This window comes from Haliotis cracherodii, unplaced genomic scaffold, assembly GCF_022045235.1.
Source record: "Haliotis cracherodii isolate W230 unplaced genomic scaffold, xgHalCrac1.p SCAF_6, whole genome shotgun sequence".
NCBI lineage: Eukaryota > Metazoa > Mollusca > Gastropoda > Lepetellida > Haliotidae > Haliotis > Haliotis cracherodii.
Window position 1 is genome coordinate 35446583 of NW_027266319.1, and position 27966 is coordinate 35474548.

Consider the following 27966-nt stretch of genomic DNA (forward strand, 5'->3'; position numbering starts at 1 on the left):
TCACAACGGTGCAGGAGTCCGATGCACTGCCTTCAGGATCACGTTCAGGATCACGTTCAGGTTCAGGATCACATTCAGGTTCAGGATCACGTTCAGGTTCAGGATCACATTCAGGTTCAGGTTCAGGTGAGAAGCAGTTCGCACGAAGCGGGTACATTCAGATATCCAGCTGCAGAGTGAAAGGTAGGTGCTTCTATGCTATATATTACATTGTTATATATTACAGCCTAGCGTATTACAGTGTAGTATATTACAACCTAGCTAGTGTATTGTATTGTAATATATTACAGTCTCGTGTATTTTAGTGTAGTATATAACAGCCCAGTAACCAACCAATTCATTAAAAAAAAGTGAAAATGAAAATACAATTAGGCTTAATACACAGACCTGTTTTAGTCTAATAGGGCAATCCAAACACTTAGTAAAAACACCGTTACAGGGTACACATGCTGTAACAGACAAATTCATAGACTGAATTATACTCAACATTTAACAGGTAGACCACATCCTGTGAGAATATACATGAGTTTTTTTTATCTATTGAATCAAAGGCAGCATAAACTAAGCGACAAAAGAAAGTATAGGTTGGCAATTTGTAATTTTCCTAAAAACAGCGATAACTAGTGGAAAGTGGGTATTGGGAATGTGACTGCCCAGGAACAGGTACCAAAAAACACCTCACCCGAACGCGCCGACTTTGACGGCGCTCGTGCGGTGACAAAAACATGGTGAAACAGGTTTCCCGCCTATGGCATAAACTGCACGTGCATGTTAGCTGTATAAATGCGTTTGTCTGCAGGGTATAACCACACGTGATGATACCACACAAAAGAAATGCCACGACTGTCACAGGAGCAGAGGCAGAGAGCCATCGGTATGGCCGAAATGGGGGCAACCCAGGTCCAAATTGCAAGAAGGTTTGGTTGTACACCATTGACAGTAGCCAGGCTGATTCAACGGCACAGGCAGAAAGGGAGGACACAGGACAGGCCTAGAACCGGACGACCCCGAGTGACAACACCACTGGAAGACGGTCAGATGCGGCTCATTCACCTGCGAAACAGATTCGTAACGGCGACGGCGACGGCAGCAACAGCGTTGGGAGATCCCATTAGCCAACGTACAGAACTACGACGACTTCGTGCTGCTGGAATCTGAGCGTATCGTCCTTTCCGAGGAATGGTACTGACTGCTCAACATCGACACCTGAGACTCTTGCAAGTGAGAAATTGGCGTAGAGTGCCTTTTAGTTATGAAAGTCGCTTTAACTTGTTTCGAAATGACGGCAGAGAACGAGTTTATCGACGCAGAGGGGAACGTTTGGCTCCGGCGTGTATTCGAGAGGTCCATCCATTAGGTGGGGGAGGTGTCATGGTGTGGGGCGGTATTTGTGGAGATTTGTTCTTACAAAATCAACAGCAAGGGACATTGTTTCAACACGACAATGCCTGGCCCCATACTGCAAGACTGACTCGGAACTTTCTAAACCAGCAGAGGGTTGACGTTTTTTGCCCTGGCCTGCCCGCTCACCCGATATGAATCCTATTGAACATCTGTGGGACCATCTTGACAGACAGATTAGAGCACGCCATCAGTCTCCCGTCAACAGACAAGAATTGCAGCAGGCCCTGAGAGACGAGTGGCCACGGATTCCCGTCCACGTCATCAGAAGACTGACGTCATCGATGAGGCGGCGTATCACAGCATGCATTGAGGCAGCTTGACGTCATACACGCTATTGAAGGCAACTGTGTCGACAATGAACTTGTAGTGTGTCTGACAATTTTTTCGGTGACATTTCAGACAACTTTTGAAAATGAAATTTCTTACCACACAATTGTTTACCTTGAGCTTACATTACCTGTGATGGCACAATTTCATTCAAACTGTGGTTGATCAATCATTTTTTACCCCTCCCTAGATTATATTATAATTCACAACAAAAACTCTTCTTGTTATTTTTTAGTTATAGTTTAGAATCTGTCTCTACGTTTACTTTACTTTTTTAATATTTTTAGCCTGATTTTACAATTGTAGCCTGTACCCCTGTAGTTATGAGTATCATCTCTGGGGCCATTTTAATAAATTGGCACTATTACACCTTCACTCCAAACAAGTGGAAATTGGCCTGTTGAATAAATACTGTTAAATAAACTATGCATGTAAGACAAAACAATTTTACATGATGATTTAAACATTTCCGTTACTAATATACCTAAACCTGATGAGTTAAAGTTCTTTAATGATAGTACACCATTTTAAAAAATCCATAACCCACAGCTCATAATTTAGTGTGAATAAAAAAACTCAGCCTCCATCTTTTTGAAAAAAGCCTCAATAAAAAGTATCAACCATCCTCATCAATACAGAATGTTTCATAATCATAAGTCATAATCTTTGACAAAGAGACATGATCATAAAAAAAAAAATAATAAACAGGTCTGGGGAGAAACTTGTATTGTCAAAAGACATGAATTAAGAACGTCAATGCAAGTTACACCGTTAATGAGAACAAACATGAAGGTAGTGTGTCCACAGTTTGGAGAATGGGGCCAGGTGTACAGTGCCCAATCAACCATCAATTCTGAAATCAGCACATGAAACTCCCTTTAATCCTTCAGAGTGCCACACTTGTCAGTCAATATCGTGTATGCCCATCATGGGCATTAACGGACGCCTCAACTCGACGACTGGCAGAAGATGTGAGACGCCTGATCACAAGAAATAGGATTCGACCCATTTTTCTCGGACGGCCTATGGTAAATTGGTCTTGTTAAAAGGGTGACCTTTACATGATGGTATCTGTTGCCAAGTCAAGACAAATCTGGTGATTTGGATATAAACATCACTGGACAGCGTTACATGGACCATTCTCTATATCCTGTACTACCGATCTTGCAACAGAATCACCGGACACTGCTTCAGCAAGAAAACATGGGCCCCATACAACGTCTTGCATTGGCCAGCACAATCACCAGATCCCTATAGAACATTTTGGTATCACCTTCACCGTCAAACTAGATGCAATGAAAAGCGCATGACCTATTCCTATAATCATAAGAAAGATTTGTCCCTTGTACTAATCCGGCTATGTCTTGAGCATGCGTGTTTGAATTACTATCAAATAGTAATGGAAAAAGGAAACCAGGGACCCTATATTAACCAAATAATTCTTAAACCATTCCCCAATCTGCTTCTTGTGTATGTTTACTTTACCATACAGCGAGGTTGATGATGTGTTTACATTTAATTTCAGACAAACGTTAGAGAAGTTGACTGTTTGTTTTGTTTTCCAATGTTTGAAAGTTGAGGATTCATTTTTTTCTGTGTTCAGTGTTCACAGTGAGAGGAGGCTTTTTTTATAAAAGTATTGTGAATGTCTACCAGGTGAACTACCGGGTAGCAATAGAATTAATGAAACTCGAGTTTGAATAATATTTTTTAAGAATTGGTTTACGTTTTCAAACATGTCTCCTAGGGAGACACGGGAGTATTAATGTACTATATCACTCGTTACTTGACAGGGGTGACGGTTGCGGACATAGTGTCTGTTGCAAAAGTAAAGAACGCAAGTGAGATGCTGTTGAAATATTAATGTATTAGTCCATGCCCTTAGGGAGCCATTATTAGGTATTGTGCAGATGCGTCTACAAGCATCAAATTTGGCACAAGTGTAGACCAGAACATAATTAATCAATTTTTGGAGGGCGCCAAAGCCGACGCTCATTTGGGCGGCCATATTGGCAAAATCCAAGATGGCCGCCAGTCCCTATTTGAATTTGTCCCTACTTCATAACCAAAAGGCATAGGATCCTGAATTAAGGCGCTTTTTGTAGGTTTTGTACCTCAAGGATCCCAAATGTGAGCTTTGTTTTGGTGTAGAAGTGCTCTTTGGCCAACTTAGTGGTTGAAAACATATTTTTTTCAAATCAAATATATTTTTTATGGTTATTTTACCTCACAGAAAAAGTTCACAAATGAGAACAACATAAAAAAATAAAAAAAACCATAACAAGCCGGGCTTTGTTTTGACAAATAAAATATGCTTTGGCCAATTTTGTTGACAGAGTATCCCCAGGGGCATACTTAGGGCAAAAACTTGCAGGTTCAGGCTTAATTTGGATGCGATACCTTTTTCTTACACAAACTTTATCGATATGATGCCACGGCCTGAAACGTCCGCCATTCCCTTACTATGTTGTGGTCGGTGGAATTAGGAAGGGCTGATTTAAAAAGCAAGTCCCTGTTGTGCATTGATGTCATACTAGAGAGAGTTTTGTTTTGAGACTGGTTAAGAGGAAGACAGCGGTTGTAACGGGGTCATTATAGCGAGAGAATGATGTAAGGGTTATTTGTTTAGTGACAGGACCTGGTTCACAACAGGGCCAGTATAACGAGATGATGGTTTATAAACCAACACCAATGTTAAGCTATATAATTAGAATACTGTTCAAAGTGGCATTTAACCCAACTCGACCGCCTCCATGGTGTAGTGGTAGAGCGTCCGCCCAAAGAACGAAAGATCCGGGGTTAGATACCCGACCGCGTCAAAGATTTGAAAAGATGGTACTTGTTGTTACCCTGTCTGGCGCTCGGCATTAACTGGCTAAAAGAAGGACTGGTCGCTCGGAGTCAGTATGTCTGAGTCGGGTATTGATGTTCCACTGCGGCATAGTATTTCAGTGGGGTAACATTATAAAATCGTCATTAGCCTGGACAAGTACAAGTTACACATACGTGCATGCGCGTCGCTGTATACGTGCAACAATCATGAACGCGACGTTAAACCCCATTTCAATAAGATCACCCGAACTGTACATGTTCGAATACATGTGAAAATGCATATCATTATCTCATGGAATTAATGTCCATTGTTTAGTCATCAGCCTTAAAAATATTGTTCATAACATACCTGTTGATGTACACTTACTGTTTTACGGCAATGCAGATCACGTTGCTACAGAAAATGAACCTATATTTAAGGCAGTACAACATTATATATGTACAACTAAAAGATTTGTGTAAAGAACTGTTCATTCAACAATGTATATATATATATATATATATATATATATATATATATATATATATATATATATATATATATATATATATATATATATATATATATATATATATATATCTCCCTCTCTCTCACTCTCTCATCTATAGTGTTTTATGTTTTATGCATATATATTGAACTTGAAATTGTGATTTTTTTGTAAATACAAGGGAGAGGGCATTCTAAGTTGGAAGAACTTGTCCCCCAATCCCGTTCACTCCTTGTGAATAAATATGTTTAAATCAATGAACCATGTGGTTGGGGGAAGGTTATTGGCACATGCAAGTAACCAGGGTGTGTCACTATGGACGGCAGGTTTTGCAAGTGCAATGTGCAATGTTTGAACGACTTTGCTACCCGCGTTCAGTAATTGTGTATCGTACAACAAAGACGGGAATTCCATTCGTATATTTGAAATGTCAATTGTTTCCTTAAAAATTGTTCCTCGTACATTTTAAAAATTCGTAGATTCTCTATCTTATACAAGAATGTCTTCATCAGCTGACTGTCCGAGGAAATGGACTTACCACAAACCCACGGGCAAGTGTTTCTTTGCTGGCGATGATACCAAGTACAAGTTACACATACGTGCATGCGCGTCGCTGTATACGTGCAACAATCATGAACGCGACGTTAAACCCCATTTCATCTCACCACCTTTAACCCAGCTCACTCAAGACGTATTATAGTAGGCATGTGGAGGACATTTCCAAATTGTTATGTCCGATGCAATCCCCTATTTTGACTAGTACCATGTGTTCCTGTGTCTTTAAAGTTTTCAACAGTTGATTTGCCTTTGCATGTGTTTGCGACTGGTGTCACCCGTTAGGCAGGATACGCTCATCTTTTAACAAACACCTGGTATCCTCATTATTTGATATTGCCATGGAAGAATGCTTGGTTTTGATTGGTTAAAAAGATATTTTTTCTCTTGATACCTCTTCCAAATTAAGCCTTTTCACATGTGCATAAAATCACTGATCTATCCACAGCTACAAATCGATGCATGTAACAATGGCTGCTAATTACCTATTAGAATTGTATATGTTTAATCTGTTTCAGAACACACACAAATAAGTACAAAACACACTAACCACTGTGTCAGGGCCACATAATCATCGGTCACAAAAACGATCAGTCTCGAGTCATCGTCTGCCGGTAAAAACGGCGGTATTAAGCCATACTTCGGGGTGTTTCCGTTATCAAACAGGCTCATTTCCACCCCTGCATGAATGTTGGTCGTATGAATGTTGGTCGTATGAATGTTGGTCGTATGAATGTTGGTCGTATGAATGTTGGACGTATCAACAGGCCAAGAACATCTGCGTGGTTTACCCAATTTGCAAATAGCACTGGCACCATGAACAACTATTATGGCAACCATTGAGTAGCCAAGAGTAACGGAAGTAAGTCAGGTTCAGCCAGGTCTTAGATCGAGTGGTGAGTGAGTTGAGTTTAAAGCCGCTTTTAACAGTATTCCAGTTATATCACGGCGTGTCAGCTTAATGTGGGAGGAAAGCCCGAAGTGATGCAGGTCTTAGACGTTTACCACTTCGGTGAAACCCACGAGCACGGGTATGGTGCTGACAAACTTAGAAACATAATTGGGGCGAATCGGGATTCGAACCCACAATCATAGGTTTCTGGCGTGCCCAAGGGACGCAACTCTGCACAGCGAATCGCGGCACCTTAGACGACTGGGCCACCCGTGCCCCCTCTTAGTTCGAGGGGAGAGATAGTCCTTCATAATATGTATTACTGTTGGCGAGTTATTTCAAACCAGCTGCTACAGAAGTACTTCAACATAGCTAAAACCATGGTATTAAATAAAGTTTGTTTGAAAATTCTTTGTTTTTCACTATGTATACAACCTGGCATCCCTACAATAGATGTTGACGTACAAAAATGACTTGTGGACTTAAATACACATGTAGGACTTGACATTATAAGTTTTTGTTTCAGATAAAGTATTAAGGGACTGGTGGTAACCATGGCAGCTTCGCTGTCTGTCACTGTCTTGTTCCACAACCTTCTGCCTCCTGACCTTCACCCTGAAGCCTCTTTGTCAGCTGCCCACTGTGTTAACACCTGCTACTACAACCGGACATGCGCATCAGTGTTCTATGACCGTAGTCTTCATCTGTGCTACCAGAGTGATCTTTGGTTCGACGAAGTAGTACCTGGCCTCATTTCCCAACCCAATGTCTCCTACATTACATTTGTAAGATGTAAGTTGTTCTATGGTAAAATTACGAATAAAATTCTTGTAAAAACAATGAGTGAGTTAACACGACTTTAAGCATTATTCCACCTAGAAACCAAGAACCGGGGTTACATAAAGTACCGATGAAATGAATCGAACTCAGGTCTTCCGAATAACGATCCAAGGCGAAGACATACATGGTCGATTCCCCACATGAGTACAATGTGTGAAACTCATATCGTATGTACCCTGTCGTGATATCGCTGGAATATTGTTAAAAGTAGCTTACTCACTTCAGCAATAAGGCGTGGAAATGTTTTGTTGGTGAAGATGGCATCCAGGAATATAAAAAGTTGGACAAATTCAGATTTTACAGATCGGTAGCATCTGTTTGGTTTGTATGGTGGTGGGGAGATGAAGGGGAAATAAGAGGAGTTGGGTACAATCTGTCTTTCTCAGCTATGTCCAACAAACTATATATTTACTCAGGACCATCAAACATTGTATTCATTTTCACTATTTACACAAAAATGTTGACGTTTGGGCACTTTCCACATAATACAAAGGCAAAATATTCATTTGTTACATCACTGCCAAAAAAATATTCATTTAGGACATATTTATGAACAAACTATTCATCTAAAAATGCCCCCCTCCCCCTAGAAACCAAATGGGTGCTCCCTCAGTCGACTGCAACTCGAGCTCTGTGAAAAAAGGAAATATAATATCTTACACACAAAACTGAGATACATGTGCAGTCAGTTGAATTATGATTTATATAGAATTGGTATAAAAGATCACCCGAACTGTACATGTTCGAATACATGTGAAAATGCATATCATTATCTCATGGAATTAATGTCCATTGTTTAGTCATCAGCCTTAAAAATATTGTTCATAACATACCTGTTGATGTACACTTACTGTTTTACGGCAATGCAGATCACGTTGCTACAGAAAATGAACCTATATTTAAGGCAGTACAACATTATATATGTACAACTAAAAGATTTGTGTAAAGAACTGTTCATTCAACAATGTATATATATATATATATATATATATATATATATATATATATATATATATATATATATATATATATATATATATATATATATATATATATATCTCCCTCTCTCTCACTCTCTCATCTATAGTGTTTTATGTTTTATGCATATATATTGAACTTGAAATTGTGATTTTTTTGTAAATACAAGGGAGAGGGCATTCTAAGTTGGAAGAACTTGTCCCCCAATCCCGTTCACTCCTTGTGAATAAATATGTTTAAATCAATGAACCATGTGGTTGGGGGAAGGTTATTGGCACATGCAAGTAACCAGGGTGTGTCACTATGGACGGCAGGTTTTGCAAGTGCAATGTGCAATGTTTGAACGACTTTGCTACCCGCGTTCAGTAATTGTGTATCGTACAACAAAGACGGGAATTCCATTCGTATATTTGAAATGTCAATTGTTTCCTTAAAAATTGTTCCTCGTACATTTTAAAAATTCGTAGATTCTCTATCTTATACAAGAATGTCTTCATCAGCTGACTGTCCGAGGAAATGGACTTACCACAAACCCACGGGCAAGTGTTTCTTTGCTGGCGATGATACCACCAACAGCAAGGCCATTGCATTCTGTACGTCATATGGAGGAAGGCTCTTCAACATCTATAGCGCGGAAGAGGATAGGATTCCAATAACTTTGGCCATAAGACATGGTACGTATTTCAATACGTTGATAAATTTACAAAGGACTGATCCTTTTCGATGTCATGTGTTTGTTAAATAATTACTTACTTTTTGGTGCACATTTTGTGAATAGCGGGTGCTACCTGTAGGGCAGGACATGCTTATGGTACCCTACTCGCGAAAACCTGGTGTCATCGCTCATTTTCAGTGATCTAATCAATATAATTATATTCATAATGCAGGCCTCTCCCGAGTGATTAAATTACATATAGTTTACATTTACAAATTCAAGTGGTTTAAAGTGATATGATGTGTTTAAAACAGCATTCATAAATATGAAACGAATTCATCCTCAGTAAATATATTCAAAAACGTTTATCTATCCAATCTTCAATCACTAGCTATAGGCTGCCCCATCGCCCCCACAACAGAGATATCTCCCGTAGAATGTCAGTGGCGATAAAGTCGCTCTTCTCTTAGGATATTTACATATCCTCCCGTCTGTAAATTATGACCTACACATCTGAATAAGTGCCTTTTTTAATTAGAAGCATTGTATGTAGAAGAGACACTTTTCATTATGTTGAGATGGTTTAAGTTGACCGTACACTTCTAGTTTTTAGAATTCCATTCCTGAAGGCCCACATCTTTGAGTCATTGGTGACAAGCAGAGACAAACGTATTAACACAGCCAACATCTTGAGCAAGCCAAGCGTATCCAAATACTAAATAAAATAAAATAATTTACGTCTGTCAGTAACCCAGGTCCTACGACCGGCATTGTCCAAGGAAATAAGGACATGCCAAGTACATTTAGGGTATCTTGAATCTGGCATAAATAGTAACTATGTCCAATATGAGACGCACTTTTTGATATAAGTCGCTACTAGTGGTAAACGTAAACTCTCCTTACTCTGAGCTTTTAACACTCAAAATTTGTCTACAAAAGGAAAATTGAACACTTGATTTAAACATATTTATTCACAAGGAGTGAACGGGATTGGTGGACAAGTTCTTCCAACTTAGAATGCCCTCTCCCTGGTATTTACAAAATATTCACAATTTTAAATTCAATATATATCATGCATAAAACATAAAACACTATAGATGAGAGAGAGAGAGAGAGAGAGAGAGAGAGAGAGAGAGAGAGAGAGAGAGAGAGAGAGAGAGAGAGAGAGAGAGAGAGAGAGAGAGAGACTGCACATGTATCTCAGTTTTGTGTGTAAGATATTATATTTTCTTTTTCCGTAAGCGAAGTACGCAGGTGACGTGGGGTGGTGCTTTTGTAGCGAATTTTTAAAACAAGAAATCGTAGAATTTCGATCTGATAACGGAATAGAGTTCCACAATCGGATAGACGATGGGTAAAAGGATTCACACGAATGTCTTAGTCTTGTGACAGGAACACTGATGTTTTCAGAGTTTCTGAGACTGTATGAGTTTTTTGCTGCAATCGTTTTGGGTAGAATATCTGTTAGATAGGAAGGGGCCACGTTATGATTAATTTTGAAGAAAAAACAAAGTTTACGTTTCTTTCTACGCTCAACTAAAGGTTCCCAACCGGTTTCGTAATATAATGAACACTTTCAGCATTCTCTGTATATTGAAGTATTCCAGCTCCATATTTTAATATAGGTTTCCTACATCTAGAAACTGTGACATTTCAACATTTATTCCTTATTTATGGGCAAAATGTTGCTTCTCTGGCTTGTTGTAATAAATGTATATGCGTTCCACTCCATGACAATATGGTGGTAAAGATCACTCCGAGGTAATTGTACATTGGATCTGTTTGTAACATACTTCCACCATCATACCATTTCTCTGATTCCCCCTTTTCTGAACACTGCAATGTTTGTCTTTTCTGTATTTATCTTCATTTCATATTTACTGCAAAAGTCAGAGAAGAGATGACTTTGTTGTTGAACCATGTATACTGTGTCATCATAATCATGTCATCTGCATATAAACAACGTTCTCAGATTAGTTGAAAGGTCGCAAACAAGAATACCTCTGCATTCTGAATATTTCATTATTTCAATATATTCGTTCACAAATAGGACAAACATTGTTGGACTTATCATGCAGCCCTGCCTTGTTCCCACTAAGAAATTGAAATAATAGCTTAATCCATTTTTGGTATTGACACAAGATTTCCGCTTCGAATACATTGACTTAAGTACATTTTTGTACTTGAGGATTGTTTGTTGAGACATCCTCACTCATCAAACGACACCTAGTCTGAGAACGAGTACATCAGTCATACATGATGCAGAACAGTCAACTACTGTGCCAATCTGAGTGGTCCAAATTGATGCATCCTCCATCGAGATATGCCTCGGATATAGTTCGCGAAGGTTCTGACACTTCTCCAAAACATCTCATGATGACATCTCCCACTGAACAGTTGACAGTGGATCTTGATTGTCGATGCCAGGGCCGTTAGGATTATGTGCATAAGGAGGATCCGATCTTGCATGTTGGTATGCTCACATGATTTTCGCCATGAGTCAGAATGACGCTTGCCTCCATTACGCCAGTGGAATGAACATCCAGTTCCCCTGCTGCCTGAAAGATCTTGCCACTGGACTGTGTTCTTACAAGTGGTTAACTCCATGTCTTAGATGTAACTCAGATAAAGTTCGATAGGGGACCATATGCCAAGGTTTACTTTGATTCATTTGGGATTAGGAGAGACACATCAGTATCACCTCTATCACCAGCACCGGGGCATGGTGGTACTGCTGACTTGTCGTTATGTCCAGCATGTGAGTCAATACTTGGTACTGGGTCAAAGGCGAAACTGCCTGCTCTATCAGTTCGTGCGGCTGTGATGCTAGATATAGGACTGCTTCTTGGTCCCAGGCCGGAGTTCTGACTTTCAAGTCTGCAGCTCTACAACATGGCTGTTACCTCTGGCACTGTGCAGGACCTAGGAGCTGCTTGGCTAAAATCTTGAGTGTTATTTACTTGACTGTTATTGTCTTTTGGGAATATTGATGTTATCATCCATCATAGTCTTCTTCAAGTGGCATTTAGAAGTTGGTATGATGAAGGGATATAGTTCTATGGATATACACCCAGATCTCGCTAGCTGGACTGAGGCCTACTCGCTAGGTTAATTTATCTTTCAGCTCAGGTATTTCTTCATTGTCAGAGTCTTTAAGTGAAGATTTTATCACTAACAAACAGTTTGTCAAAGCAAAGGCTTACTCTCACATTCACATAATTGTCACTGCAATTTTGCCTTTTATGCCAAGTGAAATTTGTTTCATGGGATGACCGAAACCACGATCATAGGTTTCTGGCACACCTAGGGGACGTAACCCGGCACATCGAATCCACTCGTATTCAGTATTATTGGTTTACATATATCTGATATACCATGACCTTTATGTGACTACTATGGCTACATTCATTTGTTCATATTTCTATACGTTTTTGTTATCTCCGAAAAGGATGCAATACAGAATGATACTGATTTTGTATTTGTTATATCAAATGCTGAAATACGCTGGCAGAAAAATCAATATTTATCTTAAATACGCATATGCACCTAATATCTCGTTTCCTGAAAGAACCTTTGCAAGGTATATACGTTTTTGTTATATCCGAAAAAGGGTGCAAAACAGAATGATACTGATTTTGTATTTGTTATATCAAAAGATGAAATACGCTGGCTGAAAAATCAATATTTATCTTACATACGCATACGCACCTAATATCTCGTTTCCTGAAAGAACATTTGCAAGGTCAGGATAACGGAAGAAAGTAACATGACCCAACAGAGGAGTACAAAGGGCTTAGTTCAAGTTCTTCTCTGAAATGTTTTGAAGATCAACAAAGTGCACGAATTGTTGCTAGTTTTTACACACGGACGCGTACGTGCGTGCGTTTGTGTGTGAGTGAGTGAGTGAGTGAGTATGGTGTTACGCTGCTCTCAGTAATATTCCAGCAATATCACGAACATACGAAATGGGATTCACACATTGTACTCATATGAGGAATCGACCATGTGAGGTTTTCGCCGTAACGTTCGAACGCTTTAACCACTTGGCTAACCCAACGCCCAGGCTAAAACTTTGGCTCTTTACGAGAAAGACCTGAGTTCGACTCATTTAATCGGTACAATGTGTAACCCCAGGTTCGTGGTGTCTGGTTCAACTGCAGTATTCCAGTTTGTTTTAGTTGTTCTTTTTCAGTTTAAATCCTATTAATAAATACAATTTTGTAGTCGCTTCAATTTGATATCAAATCTATGTCCCCCGTAGAACCTCGGTAAACAAATATGCTAACTGAAACCTAATTCACACGGGACGATAAACATAATATTAAATTGAAGCCCTTGTAATAGCATATCAATGCAGTCTATGTTTATTTTCCCAAAATAATATACACATCTGCTTCTAGATGCAACGTTTTGGATCGGACTGCTACGGGAAGAAAGCAGGTGGTACTGGCATAAAGGCTCAGAGGTGGGCTACACCAACTGGAATGTTGACACTAAGACAGGCAGATGTGCAAAGCATGGGGGTTCGGAACTCATGTGGAGAGAGTCAAGTTGTACTGGTAAAAAACACATCTTGTGTGAAGTTGTGCTGATTGCAAACTATTGCAGCCTCTAATAACAAAATGAATTCATTTGCGGCTGTCACCTGGTCGCAAAACCGATTTTGTCACGGCCTAATGACCGTAGCGCCTCCGCCAATCATCGCTGTCCGGCGGTCGGCACACCTCGGTTTCTTGACGTTCATTAGCGTATTGTTGGAGAATTTTATTCTCTATCAGTTTAATCGCATATTTCTCATATGTGTAGGCAAGCTTATTCATGTATTGAAAGTGTTTTATCAACTTTGATCTTTGCACAGTAGTGGGGTTATCTAGTACTATGTAGATGTTTCTCATGTACACTCTAAGGCAAAGGTTATTGTGACACAAACAACAAACAGAATCAGTGCTAAACGTTTATTGCCGCGAATGAAATGTTATTACATGGAAAGACAACGATTTCAAGGTATTGTAACGATCAACAGTAAATAAGAACAGCGCAGCAGGCATATACAAATAAGCGACTATACACAAGGGGGTTCACAAGCAGGGTCGGAGTCAGTAGCGAATGTGTGTGTCTACCTGGTTCACTCATGCAGGCTTGGCACCGCCGCCTCATTGAGACCATTACGTCGATGAAAGTCCCTGGGGAAGATAATTTTATATCCGAGAAAGGACTTGGAGGAAGAGTTCCTGCAGCGTCGTTCAAGGTTTCGGATGACGTCGTAAACGTCACTTCATTTCATCCCAGACGGGGGGCACGGGTGGCCCAGTCGTTTAAGGCGCCGCGATTCGCTGTGCAGAGTTGCGTTCCTTGGGCACGCCAGAAACCTATGATTGTTGGTTCGAATCCCGGTTCGCCCCGATTATGTTTCTAGGTTTGTCAGCACCATACCCGTGCTCGTGGGTTTCACCGAAGTGGTAAACGTCTGGGACCTGCATCACTTCGGGCTTTCCTCCCACATTAAGCTGACACGCCGTGATATAACTGGAATACTGTTAAAAGCGGCGTTAAACCCAACTCACTCACTCACTCACTCATCCCAGACGTGTTCAGTGGGTGACAAATCAGGGGATCTTGCGGGCCAGGGTAGCACATTAACATTGTTCTGATCAAGATAGAGCTATACAACACGAGCAGCGTCTGATCTGGCGTTATCGTGTTGAAACGTCACTCCAGTGCCGTTCTGTTGCAAAAACCGGTAAAGCGACCATTTGCAAAATCTCGCCTCTGTACCGCACTGCATTCAAGTTCCCCTCAATCACAATCATTGGCGTCCTTGCCGCAGCTGTTATCCCATCCCAGATCATAACGGCCCCCCTCCATAACGATCCACACCTGAAAACATGACCTGATGTAACGTTCACCTGTGTGCCTGTAGACATTTGTCCTGCCGTCAGCTCGGTGAAGAGTGAGTGAGTGGGTGAGTGTGGTTTTACGCCGCTTTTAGAAATATTCTAGCAATAATACGGCGGGGGACACCAGAAATGGGCTTCACACATTGTACCCATGTCGGGAATCGAACCCGGGTCTTCGGCACGACGAGTGAACGCTTTAACCACTAGGCTACCCGACCGCCCCTGCTCGGTGAAGAAGGAAACTTGACTCATCGATGAAGAGACTTCTTCTCCACTCACGTGCTCCCCATCGCAAGCGTTGTCTGCTCCACTGGCGAAAATCGATGTCGTTGTTCTGGCGTGAGAATTGACCGTCGGGTTGTTCGTCTTACACGGATGCCGTAGACGCGTAGACGTCTTCTAACTGATCTCGCAGATACACCTATGTTGCCAGGTGTGGCATGGGCTGCAAGGGTTGCTGGCTGGAACCTATGTCGGAGGTGCGTGGTTCGAATCCATCGGTCTTGACGTGGGGTCGTTACCGGTGGGTGACCACTACGATGACGGTCTGTAACTTGATTGTCTTTCAGAAAACGTCAGGCGTATGAACGTTGAATCGACGAGCAACGTCACGCCGCGAGGTACCATACTGAAGCAAACGTACAGCTCTCCACCTGTCATTCTACCGTAGGCGTGAATAAGAGGTGAATAGAAGTGTTTTTTTCTGACTTCTGCACTTTTTAAGACTGCGTTGAGTTGAAATGATAAGCGTCTTGTTGTCTGGCGTTCTAATGCGAACGTTGCTGGCCATTTTTCTCGAATATGCCTACTTCTTGCAATTCAAACATCAAACTGCTTGGTTGCGTTTCTTCGATCATAATAACATCCCCTTTCTCTGGTTGAAATACAAAAAATCATTCACAAATATTACCAATATGAAAACTTTTGCCTCTGAGTATATCTATGGTCATTTTTGCCTCCTTACTAATTGTACATATCTGGTTGTAAATGGTTAATGGTACCATTTGGTAGCTTATGTAGCCCTTTATTTTGATACCTACAACTCCCATACTGCATTGGTAGTTAGTGTGCCTTATTTTAGAAACCCCAATTCTGTTAGCTCACCAGGCTGTACCGTTCTTCCGGCTAGCAAGGGGAGGTTGTCTCCTCTGACGTCCGCTCGCCTCGTTTAAATATATTGGCGCTATAAAGTGTATCTATCTTCCGAGTGCGAAATCGGCACCTCCAGAAGCACTGGTTAGATCTCCAACATCGTCATCTCCAGGCTTTGTTCAGGGGTCGTTCCGCTACTTGGCCGTCAGGCCGAAACTTAGTTTCGCTAGTAAGTAAATTGGGTTGATTTTTATCTTGTACTGAATTACGTCCGGTGTTACTGAACTAAACCTATTGACTAGGGTGTTAGGTTTTATACTCCTTTTCTTGTAATACGTGAATAACCAATATTCCCGGAATGGCCTAGGTCAAGTACCTTTTATAGTTGCGAGTCAAGTTACTCTCTAGGTCAAGTACCATTATATTGTTGTGAGTCTAGATACTCTGAAGGCCAAGTACCTATATTTTCTTTGAAGGCCAGCATTTCCCTGCTCAGTCCATGCAGCTTTAGTCTCTAAGGCTATATATCTTTTAAGGCATATTCGTCTATTCTACCCAAGCCGTGGTTATTCACTGATCATAGCGTTGAGTCAATTAACTGTTAGGCCTGGTGGCGCTTAATTGGCTGTAGTGCGTCTTGTCAATTGTCTTGTCAGAGTGCTGTTTTGGCTATCTTTTGTAATAGCTGTTATACAGTTGCTTTGCTAATCAGCTTGTATATCAATTATAGTCATGGCTTATTAATCATTGATCACTGTCAGTGTCAGTTTGGGTCTTCATCCTTCAGATTGCATCTCTGTAGTTACATTTAGCACAAACAGAAACAGTTTATTCTCTCATAACCACCTGCAGTGGTACAAAAGAGTACAAAAGAATAACCATGTACACATAAAATATCAATATGTGACAGGATGACAGTATGTGTTTATATAAAAAAAACTGTGAATGTTTTCCACGTTTATCATTATTAGTGTATTTTATTTTCATTCAATTTAAATTCAATTTTTTCACTTTTTTTCGGTACAAACATAATGCTATACATTTACTAAAGTTTAATATTTACTAGGTCATATGTAATTTTCTAGGTAAAATTGCATGTAAATAAACATGGACAGATTCTGCAGTGTATCAGGGTTTGTTCTGTTTAGCAAAGATGAACAATTATTAATGTTTGGGGGGACATAATCATTTTGTTTAATGTATCTAATTTTTAACGTTGAAAAATCTGGACATACAAGGAGAAAGTGGTAATCGTCTTCGACTTCTAAGTTGGCAAATTCTCAATTCTCCTTTATTATCTCTTATATCTTCCTTTTTCAATTAATAAGTCATGCGATGAACATCGCTAAGCTAATCTTAAATTTCTATATAATCACCTCAGCTAAATATAGTTCTGTACATGTATAACTTTTAACATTGCATAGTAATTACATTTACTTGATTTAGATATTTTCCAGATTCCAACTTTGTAGATATATATATTTTAATCTTTGTGTAAATGCTTTTATATATTCAACATAGAATTCTACATTCTGTTTTTGTCATATATATAATATCCAACCTTAAACAATAAATCATTTACACTTGTTGTTCAAATTCTTTGCCCATTTGTATCATACAGTAGCATCATACTATAACATTTCTTAGTTAACCGATGGGATGGCATATTTATGAACCTGAACCAGAATTTAATAACATAAATATATTGTGAAATAAACAAAGGATATCAGCCTAATTCACCATATGTAATGATGTTAGGTTATTTATTTGTACACCAAGGAATGTCTTACATGCAAATAAGTCCCTACATATGTTTTTCGTAAAAAAACCACCTCCAATAGCCAAGGAATGTGCAAATATTTGTGTGAAGAGTTTGTATCTAAAGTACAGCCTGTGTAGATATATATTTTGTGTCTTGATAATTTCTCTCCGTTCTTATGCACAAATACCGGTACATTTGTTTTGTCCTTATTTACCGTTAATTTCATTTATTTCTGTTGTCCAGCAATAGGACTTGAAATTAACGTAGTATCTTCTGCAAATAACAGAAAAAAATGAACTAAATCCGGGTGTAAGTGTACACTATTTGTGCAGTTATTGTCAATTTGATTTGCTAATTCATTTATAAAAAGGGGGACTCTGTATACAAGACCATCTTACTCCGAGTTGTAAGTCAAAGGTATCTGAAAAAATAAAAAAACCATGATTATTCATTACACAGGCTTTAATATTTTCATAGATGTTACTTTATAGATTATTTATTGTATAGCCTAGCCCATTTGTGTTTAAAAGAATCCAAAACTTATTTCTTTGTAAACTGTCAAACACTTCATCAAAGTCTACAAATATTGCACAGATGTTCCCCCTTTCACATTTAGGCATCTTTGTACAGTACTCTACAATATGAACATGGTATCAACTGTTTTGTAGCCGTGTCTAAACCCCGCCTATGAGTAATTGATATTATTCATTGTTTCACCCCAGAAGACAAGTCTTTTGTTAATAACGACGGTAAAGATTTTACGGAAAATGCTTACTGGAGTGATAGTTATCAGTATTGTTTAAATCCTCTTGTTTATGCATTGGAACAATTATTCCAATAACCAAGGAATGTGCTTAAATCCCCTTGTTTATGCATTGGAACAATTATTCCAATAGCCATGGAATGTGTTTAAATTCCCTTGTTTATGCATTGGAACAATTATTCCAATAACCAAGGAATGTGCTTAAATCCCCTTGTTTACGCATTGGAACAATTATTCCAATAACCAAGGAATGTGTTTAAATCCCCTTGTTTATGCATTGGTACAATCATTCCAATAGCTAAGGAATGTGTTTAAATCCTCTTGTTTCTGCATAGGAACAATTATTCCAATAGCCAAGGAATGTGCTTAAATCTCCTTGTTTATGCATTGGAACAATTATTCCAATAGCTAAGGAATGTGTTTAAATCCTCTTGTTTCTGCATAGGAACAATTATTCCAATAGCCAAGGAATGTGCTTAAATCTCCTTGTTTATGCATTGGAACAATTATTCCAATAACCAAGGAATGTGCTTAAATCCCCTTGTTTATGCATTGGTACAATAATTCCAATAGCCAAGGAATGTGTTTAAATCCTCTTGTTTATGTATTAGAACAATTATTCAAATAGCCACGGAATGTGCTTAAATCCCCTTGTTTATGCATTTGAACAATTATTCCAATAGCCAAGGAATGTGTTTAAATCCTCTTGTTTATGCATTGGAACAATTATTCCAATAGCCAAGGAATGTGCTTAAATTCCCTTGTTTATGCATTGGAACAATTATTCCAATAGCCAAGGAATGTGCTTAAATTCCCTTGTTTATGCATTTGAACAATTATTCCAATAACCCAGGAATGTGGAAATGGGGAAAGGTTCCATTTTCTAATATCAGACTGAATACTAATAAGACAAGATCAGCTGAATGTTTGGAATGTTCAGGTACAGTATTAACTATTCCAGGTGATTTATTATATATGAGGTTCCGAATTCTGTCTAAGATTTCCTCCCTGGTAATTGGTGAACCCGGAATCTCGTCCGGGAGTTCCTGGTTAGGGGTGACATATTTTGAATTATCATGATTATTATTAGTAGAATTGTGATCACATAATACCATCATCAAAAGAGGATAAAGTCTTAAAAATGGTTTAACCACTCATTAATTTGAGTGTTATTTCGTGTTACATGTTTTGTGTTTAAGCGTTTAAACACATACCACACTTTTTGGGAGTCATTAATGCTATTGTTTATAGTCTTTTGTTTGTGTTTACAGTAGTCAATGCTCTCTTGTTAACAAGTAGCATTATGTTTCTTTCTAGTGATTTTGTATTGTTCTAATGAATCTTTATCTTTACATTTTCTATATTTATTTGAAAATCTGCATCGTTCCGATTTATCCTTTCACGTTCATAGTCAAATCAATTTCTTACGTCTTTTCTCTTTTTGCCAATTTTTTCTATTTGTATCGGGTGCACCTAGACAAAGAACCTCTTCAATATGTTCAATACTTGTATCAATACATGTAAATGCACAGTCTACTGATTTATGAAGGAGTTCTTGAACACTGTCAGATAAAATATTTTGTCTAAACTGTTCTAGTTAATCATTATCCCAAATATATGTGGAAGCATGTTTACTGTTATTATTCATCATCTGATTTTCGGACATGAAGCGCTCGTAATTTCATTGTGAGAGGACGGAGGGCTGACTCGATCGAGAAGATGTAGAAAAGGCATTTACATAAGCAAATAGAGTTGAAATTACGTAATCTATTACACTAGCACCATGTGTGCCTTTAAACGTAAAATCTCCAATTTTTGAGTCAGAAACACAATTTATCGTCCGTTTATGATATGTATATGTAGTGCAGAACTTAAGTCTGGAAAACAGGTACCAAAGATTTTATACGATTTTATCGGCAGAAAAGCGCTTCAGATTACAGTTACCAAGGATACAATCTGACACTGAAGGGTTTTGTTTTTCAATATGATGTATCCTATCTTCAACAAAGTTTGAGGCATTAGTTCCTATTCGTGCATTGACGTCTCCACTACATAGATATGACCATCTGGTAAGTCTACGAGTATTTCCAAAAGTCTGTCTTGATTTATTCCATATTTACAGAATATAGATGGTTTGATGTACCTGGTAGATGTTTCTGGATGTATTTAGGCACAGACATGTAGTAGATCATAATCTAGACCTAACAACGTATTCTCGAATACATTTAAGAGTTTTCTGTAATTTTGGACAACTGTTTTTTTAATAGTATTACACACTAGACTCACCAGCTCCGTGTCCGCCGGGGCACGGGTGGCCAAGTCGTCTAAAGCGCCGCGATTCGCTGTGCAGAGTTGCGTCCCCTGGACACGCCAGAAACCTATGGTTGTGGGTTCTAATCCCGGTTCACCCCGATTATGTTTCTAGGTTTGTCAACACCATACACGTGCTCGTGGGTTTCACCGAAGTTGTAAAGGTCTAAGACCTGCATCACTTCGGGCTTTCCTCCCACATTAAGCTGACACGCCGTGATATAACTGGAATACTGTTAAAAGGGGCGTTAACCCAACTCACTCACTCCGTGTCTGCCTTGTGGGATGCTAGACTCACCAGCTCCGTGCCTGCCTTGTTGGGTGCTGGTCTCACCAGCTCCGTGCCTGTCCTGTGGGGCGGTAGACTAACCACCTCCGTGTCTGTCCTTTGGGGTGCTGGTCTCACCAGCCCCGTGCCTGTCATGTGGGGCGCTAGACTCACCAGCTCCGTGTCTGTCCTGTGGGGCGCTAGACTCACCAGCTCCGTGTCTGTCCTGTGGGGTGCTGGTCTCACCAGCTCCGTGCCTGTCCTGTGGGGCGCTAGACTCACCAGCTCCGTGCCTGTCCTGTGGGGCGCTAGACTCACCAGCTCCGTGTCTGTCCTGTGGGGCGGTAGACTCACCACCTCCGTGTCTGTCCTGTGGGGCGCTAGACTCACCAGCTCCGTGCCTGTCCTGTGGGGTGCTGGTCTCACATGCTCCGTGTCTGTCCTGTGGGGCGGTAGACTCACCAGCTCCGTGTCTGTCCTGTGGGGTGCTGGTCTCTCTATCTGCTGTTCTGTTAATGCTCGTTAATTAATTTAGTCCCCTTGAAGAAAAAAATGGTATCTGGCTGTTCATTTCTCATCCTGTACAACTCCTATCTCTGTGATGTAAGATCATTTGCTATGCCGATTCCTTTCGCTCGACGAGTATCCCTCATTTTAACAGAACCCCACTTATCCTCCCAGTGACGCATTTTCACAATGATTGGCCTTATTCCGTTATTCTTTTAAGTTGAAATTCAATGTGCTCTCTCAATATAACATCAAGCGAAGGGTGGGAGCTTCCCGTTCTCACTGGCACTATTAAGAATCCCTGACACTTTATCTTCGCTCTCTGTGTATGTTTCGTTGGTGATAGTATCTGGTATGCCGTAGAGGGCAATGTTGTTTCTCCCACTTCTTTATAATATATTCTAAATCCTTTAGATAACTTTCCATTTACAATTTTACTCTATTTACTCTACACAGATGTGCAATTGCAAGGTAGTCTGAGAAAGACTCCAAAGAGGCCTGGAAGGGGTCAATACTCCTTTGATCGGACCAAAGTCCACCTGTCCAGGCAGTATTGTGAGGACTTTGTGTTCCTGGCTGCACTTTCTCTGAAACTCTTCTTGTCTTGATTCCATGACTGAAACTTTCAAAGCCGATGATATAAAGGCGTTGTTTCTCACCAGTGTTTATCCTAATCATCCTTCTATCAACACGATGTTTTTCATTTCTAACAATACTTTATCCGCTTCAGCTACCGTTTATATTATACGCGCGATGCTTTGTTTCTGTTATACCGCTGCAATATTTTCTCTTTCTACATCCACGACTACCTCAAATACACACGCCCTTGAGGTCGTGTTAGCACATGTAATCACCCAGACGAATCAAATCTCTTAGGGGGTCCAAGCCGTCCATCTTGAAGTGCCAATATAGGATACACGCATTCAGGGCTTCAGTGTTCTCGTAGTGTCACACTTAAAGAAGGCCCTCCACTCTCTCCGGGAGGGTGCTCTTGACCAATTTCGGTGCATGCCCTTCGGTCTGGCTCCTGGCCCTCGAGCGCTCAGGAAGCCACTAAGACCTTAGTCAGTATAGCAAGATGAGGGGGTATCCATCTAATTATTTTATAGACGGCATTATTTGTCTGGAAGAATCAACTTTCGTTCCAACACAGAGACACTCGGTGTTTCCTCCGAACGCAAGGATTTGTGATAAACTGCAAAAACAAAATCTCAGTCCTTAACATTCCTAGAGTTTCAGATCAACTCAAAGGATCTGAATTCTCCGAGGAGAAGGTGGACAATATCCTGACATCCTGTCGTCACATGATGAAGTTAAAGAATGTCAAGATCGGAAACCTGGCAAGTTTCATAAGACCAATGCCAGCATCGCTGAGAGCCATTATACCAGCTCAGCTCCACTACAGATAATCCAAATGCATGCAAGCTAGTTACGAGACGAAGATTTCTCTATCTCACGACTGTTTAGAAGAACTGAAGCGGTGGGTGAACTTCAACGGCAAGCCAATTATGGCAGCTCACTTAGACCTGATCATACAAATGGATGCGTCACGACTAGGGTGGAGTGCAATATATGGGCAGATATCCTCTGATCTCTGGATGAGAAGAAGTTCCACAAAGCTATTCAACGGGCTCTATTATCGTTTTGCAGAACCAGCAACAACAAATCTATATTGGTTCAGATGGACAACCAGGCTGCGGTAACCTACATGTACGAGAGACACATGGGACGGGATAAATCTCAGACATCACAAAAGAGCTATGAGACTTTTGTTTAACAATCACATGGCATTAACGGTAGTTAACATTCCAAGGACAGAGGACATCCAAGCAGACTGTGAGTCACGTCAATACTCGAGCGACTGGAAGCTCAGCCCAGACCTGCTGCCTTGCTGAATGTGTGTTGTGAAATACTGCATGTCTTCTGATACATTCTTTTATGGATAGAGATAGAGAGAATTGGAAGTCCATTCATGGTAATTAAATGGAAAAAAGCAGTATGGGAATAAAGAGGCTCACCAGAGAGCGTCTTAATACCAAATAGATGTTCACGATTAAATTAATAGAACAAAGCTTTTTGTCTTTTCTAAGAGTTCGTATACTTCATCCCGCGGGTGTGTATGTGTTTGGTGCCAAGCATGATACTATGCTAACCTAGTAAGTTGTTTTTGAATAAAAGTGCTTTATGGATCCCCCCTCCAAAAACTTCACATAAATTGACTAAATTACAAGTTTTAGATTTTCGTTTCCTTTCGACCAGTCTGTGAACTCATTTAAAAAAAGCCAACTTATAAGATTTGGCTTTTTTAAAGCAAGTCTTCTTTTCACCCGATCGACAATTTTAAAGATTTAAAAGAAATTATTCTTAGTTCGACCACCGACCACAGACCCACAATGACTGCGGACACAATTGCTCAAGCAAAACGTTCTATCCTTCTGTGAAGTGGAGTTTTTGCTCCATGATCGGTTACCCATGTCCAGCCTTATGTAATTAGGGTGATCGTTAATTGCTATATGTATACACGCCATATTGAGCAGACTAACAAAGTGAGTATTCAATACCGTAATAAACTTGCTGGCACTGTCATTTAGTCAGTCAGTTGTGAATTTGACTTTCAACAATATAAAGCTTTATCATAGCTCAACTATAATGTGCAACATAAAAAACGGATTTAATGTTGGTTAACGTGACAAAACTGACAACCAGAACGCCTAGCACTACCATTACACAAATAATGAAGCTTTATTGGCGGTATGCGAAGACGTCTTAAAACGTTCATTTCAACAACGCTGAGAAGTATCAGCAGCCAGTCGACACCACGAATCAGCCTGACACATTTTGCAGTGAAAAACGATCTTTGTCAAGTGAACCTATGAATAACCACTGATCATGACTCTGCAATCAGTATCTGGTATCCATTCCTCTCACGGATGACATTTGCGAGATGTCTAGCCCGATCTCCTCATGCAGCTGATCAGACGTCTTAATCTCAACATTGGGATCCTCTGGTGCAGTGTCTGGGTAAGTTCATTTAGGGTATCAACTGGAAAGTTGGCGACCAAGGTGTTCAATTGGTTCAGATCAGGGTTTGGAACTGGATTTTGAATCTGGTGTTGCCTAATTGATGCCCATGTGTATCTGAATGGAGATGCCGTACCACCAATGTTTTCAGCATGTCACGCACAAAATTATTTTATTTCGTAAAACACTGAGCCAAAATTATACTGAGAGCCAAAAAAAAATTACCATAGTTTTAAATCACTCTAGTTTAAAAAACACAAAAGATAGATGCATGAAAGAAAATGTTTTAAAAGATAAAGATCTCATCGAAATCAACATTTAAAATAACAGTCATACAGCATCCGAGTTCAGGTTAGGTATCGAAAACAAGCTTTCAACGTAATGGGCAGAGGGCACACATATCTAAAATCGCTCAAGCTCAATGACACGTTTCATAAATAGCGTGTACGACCACCCTCTGCTACAAGACATGCAAAATCTCCGGCGCACAGGAAAAGTCAGTCGTCTGATGAATGTAAACCCTAATTCCTTGAGCCCCGAGTCGTCTGAGTACTGTCTGTTGAGTAACCATGTGTCCTTAGGCATTCATCGCGCTGATGACGTCACTGTCAGGAATTGATTCCGGAGATGCAAAGTTCGCAAGTACTTGTCTTCATTGGGCGTAGTTACCCTGGGTCTGCCTGTTCTTGGCCTGTCTGATGTCTGCCCAGTCTGTCTGTAACGTTGCATCAGGTTAGTCACAGCAACATTGACCAACCAAAACTTATAGCAATGTGGGCATGGGTGGCTCCCATCTGTATCATACCCAGAGCCCGCTCGCGTTGTTCTCGTGGCATTTTCTTTGTGTTTTTTTTAATCAGCGTGTGTGTCTGACATGCACGTGTAGTTTCGGATGCCCAAACGGCACGTGTGTTTCGCATTTTCTTCAAAACTAACGTGCCCTTGACGTGAATCATTTTCTACACAGAGCATTGTCGTCGTTTGGAAGATGTCTTTTAAATTGATTTAGTGTGAACTTGTGTTGCAGTTGTAAAGTCCCTTTTGGCCGTCCAATTAGTTTTCAGAATTTTTTGCATGGTACTTTCCTCCCACATTAATCTGACAGAGAATATTATCTAGACCCAAAACCGGGGTTATTTTTACATGACAGCATTTCTTGCATTACTGCTACCCGCGGGGATGAAACGTTTTATTTTTAACCTCAGCTTCAGGTTTTACTTACTGCTGAAAGTGACATTGTTGTGCATCAGCGTTCACTCACACATTGTCAAAATGATAACAGGGGTTGTATTCTATTTTGCGTCTTTGTTAGCCAATCAGAATCAACATGGATGTCCCACGTGCACACAGAAATCTTAAACATCCTTTACCTCTGAACGGGTATATTATATTTCATATATTCTATCTACTAGAAATGTGCTCTAACACAAACATTAAAAAAGAAAAATCGTTCCTCATATATCCTTCTTTTCCCCTCATCTAATTAGACTCACGCAATTTATGAATATGAAAATACTTTCTTGAGCCCCAAATTTTAATAGTTATTAAAGCGTACATAAAAGGTAACCTTAGAAACTAATAAAACACTTTTCAAACCTTTAAACATATCTACAAACCTTTTCAAATATTAAGAACGTTTGTAAATATTTGAAAAGGTTTGTATCAAGGCAACCCGTACATAATCGAATCTGGGCAAGGCACCCAGTGGTTGATAGTAAGAGAAATTAAAGATATCCGCGCAATGTTTGATAAAGTGCACAAAGTCTTCAGTTCAAATTTCCCCTACTATGTAATGTTTGTGGTACAAACTTGGGATCAGGTGTCATGCTCTGTGATTTGGTTGATCCTCGCACCCAAAGGGAGAGGCTCGGTGCTCATGCCTTCAGCCATTAGTTTGGTGTAGGATGCACTGGTTGCGGCCTCTCCTCCATTGAGAAATCCCACAACGCTATATCAACCAGTGATTGCGATTCAAATATGTTGGTAAAGTCCAAGATTCGATAGTGGGATGCAAAGAGTTGGATTAGAGATGCGGCACACAATAGTATGACTTGATCTAAACACCGCCTCCGTGGCCTTGTGGTCGAGCGTCCGCCCGGAGAGCGGAAGGTCCAGGGTTCGATCCCGGGCCGCGTCATACAAAAAGACGTTAAAAGATGGTACTTGTTGTTACCCTGTCTGGCGCTCGGCATTAAGGGGCTAAAACAAGGACTGGTCGGCTCGGAGTCAGTATACTGTGTCTGAGTGGGGTATTCATGTTAAACTGCGGCATGGTATCTCAGTGAGCTAGCACTATAAATCGGCATCAGTCCGGACTAGTACAAGCAGCTACACACACACATACACGTGCATGCACCTCGCTATATAAGTGCAATAATCTTGGACGCGACGTTAAACCCAGTTTCACCTCACCTCACCTTGATCTAAACCAATATCTTACGTCATGTCATAATTAATTTCACAAAATATATCAAGCTGTATAATCAAGATATATATTCAAGATATCTCTTGTTATATCCTGTGTTATATTGTTATTCGTACAGTAAACTACGGTTATAACGAACACGCTTATAACGAACTTACGGATATAACGAACTTACTTTTTTTGGCCCCGACTATTTGCTGTAGTTATGCTGTATATATGCTTATAACGAACTACGGTTATAACGAACTAAAATTAGTAGTCCCTTTGAGTTCGTTATAACCGTAATTTACTGAATATGCAACTGTAGCTATGGCCATCCATGTCATCAATCCATATAATCTCTGTAACCGCCGTTTGTTCCTATATCCGCCTCTATACCCACAAAGCTTGATTCTCGAGTGAAGTAAGGCTCCCATCTCAGGGATGTCAAGTACCACATGTCCAGATGCAGAATTCCTTAAAGTTTAAGTATTGATTAAATCTATATATAGACCAAGCCAAGAGCACATCGCAAAGCCATGCGATCTTATGTAATCTCCTAGCCAGTGTTTTGCTTCATTTTGTGTTGTCTAAGAATAACCTTCCTGATTGACTCGCAGCCCAGGCTATATAGGATTGTTAAATCGGAATATGAATGGTAGATAATGACTGCAATGTGTATTATAAGGATTATAATCGGATAGCCATCACTTCTGAGAACCCGTCTGAGAACATAGTAAGACCGACGTCGCAAGCTGGTCGAATTGCACCACCAATACCACACACCCATCATGACACTTTCCTACACCCTAGTGCTGACAGATGTTACTCTTAATTACACCTAGGTAAAATGATAAAAATGACACATTTACCCCGTATTTTCTCTAGAGACTGCGCCATGCTTAACTTCAGTTTACTTTTAGACGTGGGTCACGTCCCACAAGGTCGTAACTCCCATACTTTAACATAGA

At 40.1% G+C, this 27966-nt stretch overlaps 1 protein-coding gene across 1 annotated transcript; it reads right to left on the reverse strand.

The window, feature by feature from the left end:
* On the reverse strand, positions 1 to 27895 carry LOC139446383 (uncharacterized). Its single transcript, XM_071227715.1, has 3 exons — positions 27868 to 27895; positions 21062 to 21572; positions 1 to 169 (listed from the first exon to the last, which is right to left on the reverse strand). Exons 1-3 carry the CDS (start codon positions 27893 to 27895, stop codon positions 1 to 3), a joined length of 708 nt encoding a protein of 235 aa, XP_071083816.1.
* Between the last annotated feature and the right edge of the window lie 71 nt (positions 27896 to 27966).

Bases quoted from the DNA above. Each gene is read 5' to 3' on its own strand.
- LOC139446383 (XM_071227715.1), bottom strand. From the start codon at position 27,895: ATGGCGCAGTCTCTAGAGAAAATACGGG. The intron at 21,573-27,867 runs GTAAATGTGTCA...GAGCATTAACAG, and splicing joins GTCTCTAGAGAAAATACGGG to AACAGCAGATAGAGAGACCA. The intron at 170-21,061 runs GTGAGTGAGTTG...TTCACTCTGCAG, and splicing joins TCCCACAAGGCAGACACGGA to CTGGATATCTGAATGTACCC.